The sequence below is a fragment of the Lactuca virosa genome, chromosome 7, assembly GCF_052849685.1.
Source record: "Lactuca virosa cultivar CGN04683 chromosome 7, Lactuca_virosa_CGN04683_v6, whole genome shotgun sequence".
Taxonomy (NCBI): Eukaryota; Viridiplantae; Streptophyta; class Magnoliopsida; order Asterales; family Asteraceae; genus Lactuca; species Lactuca virosa.
Genome location: NC_136432.1, coordinates 66,872,776 through 66,881,606, shown reverse-complemented (window position 1 = coordinate 66,881,606; position 8,831 = coordinate 66,872,776). Strand labels below are relative to the sequence as shown.

The following is an 8,831-nucleotide window of genomic DNA, read 5'->3' as shown; positions in this document are numbered from 1 at the left end:
TATGTTTGACACTTTTCACCCAAATTCGAAATTTTTTGGAGCTTCGTATGTTTGGGGTGATTCTTCGTATGTTTTGAGCAGAAAGAGCAGAATTTTCGAAAATAGTCCCTAAGGCTTCGAATGTTTGGCGGTTCATACCCAAATTCGAAAAAGGACTGTTTTTGCTGAAAATTGAAGAAAATGCATTTCAAGCCCCTGCAGTTTGTGCAAATTGACGTTTTCTACCCAGCTTTGGAAAAGGGGGAGAGTTTTGCATATTTTGCTGTTTTGGACGCACCGGGTCACTGCAGAATTTTGAAATTGTCAATTTCTACCCATTTTTGAGAAATTTTGTCAAAGGCGATCCGTGAACGAAGCTAAAAATTGAATATTTTTTGAATTTTCCGGATTGAAGCACAAAGTTTATGCCACATGTTAAGGGGGAGTTTTGACACGAAAAATTCCGAATAGAGCACGTTCTTTTTCCTTGGGGGTTTTATAATCAAATTTCGATTATAAAAAGGGGGAGAAATTTATATGGAAATTCGAACTTGAATTTTTCATATTACGCGGATTTGACGACCGAAGTGACCTTAATTTTTGAAGCTTACGAAATGATGAAATTGGAAGTTCGGAAGTGGTGTATTCGAAATGGGTTTGGTTTTATTGAAGATTTTTGGGATGTGTTTTTATGCGCAACTTTTGGGTGATTATTTGGAGTTAATCATTCGTTGCTGCTCGGTTTGTATGGTTTCACATCCTAGAGCCCAAATTGAAGAATCATTGAAGAATTGAAGTTTGAAGTTTGTTTCGACATGTGTCACGCTTGAGGCTCGGGTCGCGTAGTTGCTCGATTTTGGAAGATTTGAAGTGGGTCATCCATTCCTAACTTTGAGGGGGAGAATGTTGGGGTGCAAAGTTCTTCATGTATGACTTTGTAATGGTTTGACTCTTGTAGACCCACTTGCATGTGGTGCATTAGCCTTTAGACCCATGTGTTAGTGAGAGTGAGAGAGAGACATGTAAACACCTCTATATAAGATGGGTTCATACCACTTGTAGAGGTGTGCTTGAGAGATGTAAAAGTGAGTGTGTAAGTGTGTGTTATTTATTTAGATGTAGATCTATGTCCCTTTTTGTAACACCATACATATTCAATACATCTCTTGAACACCCATATCACCATGTTCATTGTGCAAACTTTAATTCCGCATGCCAAACCATGTTCTTATGTCACTACATGGTTGCCGCTGGGAACTGCCACATACTAGAATTTTCAAGCATCGATGCTAATTGTAGCTTGAATCTCAGTTTAATATCTTTAGAAATCAGGATACAGGAATTCTTCGAAATGATACTAGAATTTTCATGTATGACTTTGTAATGGTTTGACTCTTGTAGACCCACTTGCATGTGGTGCATTAGCCTTTAGACCCATGTGTTAGTGAGAGTGAGAGAGAGACATGTAAACACCTCTATATAAGATGGGTTCATACCACTTGTAGAGGTGTGCTTGAGAGATGTAAAAGTGAGTGTGTAAGTGTGTGTTATTTATTTAGATGTAGATCTATGTCCCTTTTTGTAACACCATACATATTCAATACATCTCTTGAACACCCATATCACCATGTTCATTGTGCAAACTTTAATTCCGCATGCCAAACCATGTTCTTATGTCACTACAGGGTTGCCGCTGGGAACTGCCACATACTAGAATTTTCAAGCATCGATGCTAATTGTAGCTTGAATCTCAGTTTAATATCTTTAGAAATCAGGATACAGGAATTCTTCGAAATGATGCTACTTGTAACTTAAATCTTCTTAACCTTATATAATTAGAGATTAAGAAAGTTATGAAACTCATGAAATTATAAGCTTTGATGCTACTTGTGTAACGCCCGTAGATCCGGGCTAGTCAATTTAAAGACAATGAGCGTCAAAAATGACTTTTTGATAGAAGATTATTTAGAATAAATAATCTTAACCAAGTTGTAGAATATGTCTCAAGGTTTCCATACATATAAAGAACGCCGAAATCCGAGTTATAACGAATAAATTATGACCCGTCGAAGTTTCGCGACGGAACCGGGACGACACCGAGAAGCGTAAATAGTGAATTTACGATAGAGCGACTTTTAGCCTTAGCGACCTAAACGAAAGTCGTAGAATACGTTAAACCGAGAGCGTCCATAAAAAGAAAGCCCAAATATGACTTCGTATGAGGAAGTTATGATTTTTCGAAGTTTCGGCTTAGCAGTGTACAACCCGAAGTTCGAATATTAGAACGAGTGTTTTTTAGCCGACACAACCTAAACGAGAATCGAAGATCTCGTTAATAGTAGCGCATCGATAAAAAGACAGACGAAAACGGACTTCGGATGAAGAAGTTATGAATTTTTAACGGACCAATCCTGTCCCGACCTGTTAAAAATATAACTTTTAAAATTAAGTCAAAATTAGCCGACGGAGTCTAAACGAAAGTTGTAGAGTACGTTCCCGCCTACGCGTGTATATAAAGAACATAGAAAACGAAGCTCGTATGCGAAAGTTATGATTTTTAGAAGTTAAGTGTGCAATTTGCGAAACTGTGAGTGATGAGGATGAAGTTTCGAATGAGAAACCAATTCCAAAAGTTGTGGTTGATCAAGTATTCGAATACTCAAAGGAGTATTCGAAAGTGTTGAAAAATAAAGGAAAACATTATCTTAAATCAGATTTAGTGGTTTATCCTAGGTTCACAAATTCAGAAGAAGTTGTGTTTCCAAATCAAGTGTTTGTCACCAAAGGGAATGGTGATAATGTGGCTCCTGAATTGAATAAATTGGTAAAGGTATACAACGAGGGTGTGACAAAAGAAGGATTTTATTTGAATCAAAACACAATTGCAAAATGGTTTGAACAAAAATTCAAAAACTTTTCAACAACAAAATAAATCAAAACGTGTTTGGGCTGTTAAAACAAAAAAATAAGTTGTTGATAATAAAAACAAAGAAAAAGGTGTTTCTTCTTTACCTAATGATCCAAAACATCAAAATTTCAAACCTCAAAGTTTCAAAGAAGAGGTTGAAAAATTGGCTTGTGATGAAGAAATTTTAAAATCCAAAGCACAAAATGAACCGAACCCTAAACCTCTTGCATGCATTTTGAGCTTACCTTGTGCATTTTTGGTGTTATTTGGTGGTTTTGAAGAAGAATGTGTTTGGAGAAGAAGCAAGGACGTGAAGATAGCTTGTGGATCCAGAAGTTTGGCATCATTTCTAACCTATTTGAGGTATAAAGCTTAAACCTTGGCCATTGCATGCTTAGATCTAGTTTTGGGGTGATTAATGATATATTTTGGTCCCATAGTTTAGATTCTTTGAGTTAAAGGAGTTTCAGTCCATATGAGTTGTCCTTCTAGGCTCTTGGAAGTGTTAGGAGCCATAAAAATCGGACATTGATGGTTTAGCCTCAACCATGCAAGTGTTAGATATCAACTAAGTGTGTTTGTGGACTTAATTTATGTCTTAATCCCCATGTTGACAAGACAATTAAACTATGTTATTATTTTTCCTAATTGTAACATGAATTACTATAAAAAGTGACACACATTAGACACAAGCCATGGATTGACTACATACGATCTTAGCTCTTAGACTAGGATGAGTTCATCATGGTATGCGTTATGTAAATGGTTTGTATTAGGGTGAATTAGTTGCATTGTATAAATCATTTAATAATTATGATGTAATACATTGACTATCAAATAAAAAATGATTAGACAAGAAAGTTGGAAGGCAGGACCATTTCGATATATAACCATTCAAAAAATCCAACAACTAGATCAACGTGACTATTTTAGACACCGCCATCGTAAGTAAATTTACCAGTATTACAATCGAAACTAATAATTAATTTTTAATACAAAACAACAAATTATATCAAGCCAAAATAACTATGAATTAAGTTTTTGCATTCATTGAGTAATAAAAGATAATTGTCATATTACGGTTTTTAACCAAAAGACATAATAATCCTAGGGTGATCACGAAATGCTTAGTCGTTCGTGCTGATGTTGACTCCATGCTTGTTGAAGGATTGCAGGATCGAAAAATGAATTGAAAGTGGTGGATTAATGGTCTATTTGTAGGTTAGTTTGGAAGGTTTGGTTTTACTCGTCAAAATAAATCGCATCGACCCAAACCTAATAATTAGCGTGTAGTTTTTATTGTTTTTCTTTGCTTGCTTAAATAAAATTTTGTTCATCTGACATTATGCACAACTAAGGTGTTGTTTGTTTTTCAAAGCGAAAATGTCTGAAGTCTGCGGACCACCTCTGCAACCCTCTGTAGCAGAAGAGGGGGACCAAACGGCTGCATCATATAACTATAGGTGAAAAAATTAGGTAAATAGTATAATTTATGAGTTGTCTACTCATAATAACTATAGGTGAAAAAATTAGGTAAGTAGTATAATTTATGAGACAAAATTGACCACCAAAAAGCAACATAGTGATTTATGATTCTTGTAATTTAAACCAGACTACATTATCATTTACGAATAATAAATATCTTATGCATACGCATATAAAAACTATATCAATGATAAATTTTACTGAAATATGATTTTTTCGAGATGAATAATTGGTTACTTCGAAATATACTACAAACTCATGTACTCATGACTGATACAATCGACCGGGAAATGGTTTTCATATGTGGACTGGTCATATATACATTCATGATTCGATAAGCAAAATTCACGGTCCATTTATCCATTAAAAATATGATAAATGCTAACAAGAGCTCTCTTTTATATGATATTATAATAAATATATTTCTTTAAAATTTCAAGGAATGAAAATTGACAACCTTTCTTTTATTGGGGTTGAAAATAATAAATTTTAGTTTTCAAAAGAATTTTCACGATAAAATCGTATATAATTTTATAGATTTATTTAGTTTAGCATATAAAAAAGATATTCATACATAACAAAAAAAAAATCGATGCAAGACACAAGTACACAACCCAAAATCGGATTTGGGCTCCAATCCATGCTTCCACAAATCAACCATCCAACGACAATCTTATCAATCACACGGATCGCCATCGTACGGTTTGGAGTCGAACAATCCAACGGTAAATATCACACCTTTTTCTAAGCACAAAGTTCCATCTCCACTATTCATATAAAACCCCTAGCCCCATTTTTCAAATACATAGAAAACAAAAACAAAATGTCTGGAAGAGGAAAAGGAGGCAAGGGTTTGGGAAAGGGAGGAGCAAAACGTCACCGGAAAGTTCTCCGTGACAACATCCAGGGAATCACAAAGCCGGCGATTCGCCGTCTTGCGAGGCGTGGTGGCGTTAAGCGCATAAGCGGTCTTATCTATGAAGAGACACGTGGTGTGTTGAAGATCTTCCTCGAGAACGTTATTCGTGACGCAGTTACTTACACCGAGCATGCTCGCCGGAAAACTGTTACTGCGATGGACGTTGTCTATGCATTGAAGCGTCAGGGTCGTACACTGTACGGATTCGGTGGTTAAGGTAACTTAGGATTTGTATCGTTAGGTTCTTTAGATTTTCGATTTGCTTCGTTTTGTTATTGAAATGTATGATATGTCAGCTTAATTGAAGCTCGATTGTGACTTGTATACTTTCTATTAAAAGATCTATTGTTAATTTTCGAACTTGGATTATTTTAATAATTATAAATTCATAGTACATTTTAAATCAACTTTATTACAAGAAGTCTCACAAAGATCACAAGCTATGATATTCCATAAAATTGCAATAAGAAGTAAATTGTCACAATGATTTAGTGCAAACGTTAAATGCAAGTTCATGAACACTAAAAATGCAGAATTTTTGTGCTATTGTTAATGTCGAGGTGATAAACAAGTCCAAATTGATAAATAAAAACCCCAGGCGCCAACACCATTCCCAACTTTTTATCAGTAATCCAATCTGTCCAATCATCAACAATAGTATGCCATTCAAATCTCGAAGGATTGAAAATGTGAAGAAAACGGGAGCTAATTGGAGTTGCACGAGGATAAAATCTGTAAATGGTCTTCGAAATAAGGTCAATTTCTATTTTAATTCGGATGCGAGAGCTACTTGAAGGGGTTTGTTTCTTGTAATTGTTTTATTTGTACTTAATTCTCTATCAAGTCCGCTTAAAACGATGTAAAGACGACAATAGTCTAGAGATTTATATGCAATAACCAGTTAGCTATTGGATGTATTGGTAAATGTATAAACTACGTTTTATTGCACATCTGAACCGACACTAAATGATCATTTTCAACTTGCATTTCAAAAAACAAAATTCATGATATTCGTGAGTGGAGTAGGGAAAAATAAATAAAAAACAAACAACTATGTATAACTTTTAACTAAAAGAAAGTTACGAAAAATATTTATTACTAGTTTGTTGAAGTAGAATATGATAGTGGTGAAATAGCATGAGAGCATGCAAAAGAAATCAAAACGGTGTCCAAGTACATGTATATATGTGTATGAATATGTATATGTACATGTATACACACATACACATATGTATACGATGGAAGAGTTATATTCATTAACGATTATGTAGTGCCGTCCGTTTCCTTTCCTCCACCACCTTCCCCACCACCAAAATCACCACCACCACCACCTCCGCTACCAACAACCACCTCTGCCACCACCACCACCTCCACCACGATCTCATCCGCTACCAACCACCAAATATAATCATATATGAATATGTAACGTCCCAAAAATAATCACCACCACCTCCGCTACCAACAACCACCTCTGCCGCCACCACCACCACCTCCACCACGATCTCATCCGCTACCAACCACCAAATATAATCATATATGAATATGTAACATCCCAAAAATGATGACATAAAATTTTCGTTTTTAGATTAATAAATTAGTAATACATATCTTTTCCATAAAACCACGGTAATTTAAATTTAACGAAACATCTTCAAATCAGAGTAAATCACAGAGTGCGGAAACTTATGGTGTGTGCTCTGCAATCATCGCGACCGCCTTTCGGCTGAGTGCATCGACACCACATTGGCCTTCCCGGGGTGATAAACGATTTGACAATCATAATCTTTCACCACATCCAACCATCGGTGCTGCCTCATATTCAGATTTGACTGATCCATCAAATACCTTAGGCTCTTGTGATCCGTGTAAATAGTACAACAAACCCTATAGAGGTAATGCCACTAAATCTTGAGGGCGAAAACCACAACCCTAACTCCAAATTATGCGTTTGATAATTCGACTAATGAGGCTTCAACTGCCTCAAAGCGTAAGTGATCACGCGACCCCTCTGCATCAACGCTGCCCCAATCCTGTGATCGACGCATCACAATAAACCACAAAATCCTCGACACCCTCGGGCAGGGTCAGAATCGATGCCTCGCACAACCGTTGTCTCAAGGTCTCAAAAGTTGCCTGCTGCTCAGGCCCCCAACGAAATGTAACTGTCTTCTTATTCAGTTGGATCAAAGGAACAACTATCTTAGAGAAATCCTGGATAAATCTCCGATAATAACCTGCCAAACCAAGAAAACTCTGAATCTCAGATGGAGACCTCGGAACCTCCCACTGCATCACGACCACAACTTTGGCCTGATCGACCAAAATACCATTCTGGTTGACGAGGTGCCCCAGAAACTGCACCTCGCGCAACCAGAACTCACACTTGAAGAACTTTGTGCAAAGTTTCTCCCTCCTCAAAGTCTCCAGCACTTCCCTCAAGTGCTCCTCGTACTGCTCCTAAGTCTTAGAATAAACCAAGATATCATCAATAAATACAATCACATACCAATCCAACATCGACCTGCACACGCGGTTCATGAGATCCATGAACGCGGCTGGAGCATTGGTGAGCCCAAAAGGCATCACCACGAACTCGTAATGACCATAACGAGTTCGAAAAGCTGTCTTCTACACATCCTCATCCCTAACATTCATCTAATGATAACCCGATCGCAAATCAATCTTGAAAAACCAAGATACACCCTGAAGCTGGTCAAAAAGATCATCAATCCTCGGGAGTGGATAACGATTCTTCACTGTCACCTTATTCAGCTCCCGGTAGTAAATGCACATACGATGAGACCCATCCTTCTTCACAAACAATATTGGTGCTCCCCATGGCGAATTGCTCGATCGAATGAGTCCCTTGTCTAAAAGCTCTTGCAGATGTGTAGACAATTCCTGTATCTCGGGAGGAGCCAACCAATATGGTGCCTTGGCTATCGGAGCCGCATCTGGAACCAGATCAATCCTGAACTCAACCTGCCTCTCCGAAGGCACCCCAAGCAAATCCTCTTGAAACATATCTAGGTAATCCCGCACAATCAACACATCATCCACTACCGCCTTACCCTTATCCTGGGTATCCATAATATAGGCGACAAATCCAGAACAACCTTGCTAAAAATAACGTCTGGCCCTCGCCGCTGAACACAAAACCGGCCCACGTTGAGCTATCTCTCCATGAACCACTAACTCTCTCCCACTTGGGGTTCGAACCCGGACTAACTGTTGCTCACAGTCAATCACCACCCCGTTAGAACTCAACCAATCCATGCCCACGATAACCTTGTTCCCACGCAAAGGAATGGGAACCAAGTCGACCAGATACTACTCGTTGAATAACTGAAGAGTACAACCCCGATGAACCCTCGAAACCCGAACAAACCTATCATTTACGATCTCGACATCTAGAGGACAATCCAGCTCCCCCGGAGCTGCGGCAAACCTCTTGCTAAGCGCAAGCGATACAAATGATCGGGTAGCCCTCGAATCAAACAATACCAAAGCATAAATACCGTTCACGAGGAACGATCCTAA

At 37.8% G+C, this 8,831-nt stretch overlaps 1 protein-coding gene across 1 annotated transcript; it reads left to right on the top strand.

Annotated features, from left to right (window-relative positions):
* The first annotated feature begins 5,160 nt into the window (after nucleotides 1–5,160).
* LOC145125082 (histone H4) lies at nucleotides 5,161–5,651 on the top strand. The gene has a single exon (XM_079060571.1). It carries the CDS (start codon nucleotides 5,196–5,198, stop codon nucleotides 5,505–5,507), a length of 312 nt encoding a protein of 103 aa, XP_078916697.1. The 5' UTR covers nucleotides 5,161–5,195; the 3' UTR covers nucleotides 5,508–5,651.
* Nucleotides 5,652–8,831: the final 3,180 nt, after the last annotated feature.

Bases quoted from the DNA above. Each gene is read 5' to 3' on its own strand.
- LOC145125082 (XM_079060571.1), top strand. From the start codon at position 5,196: ATGTCTGGAAGAGGAAAAGGAGGCAAGGGTTTGGGAAAGGGAGGAGCA.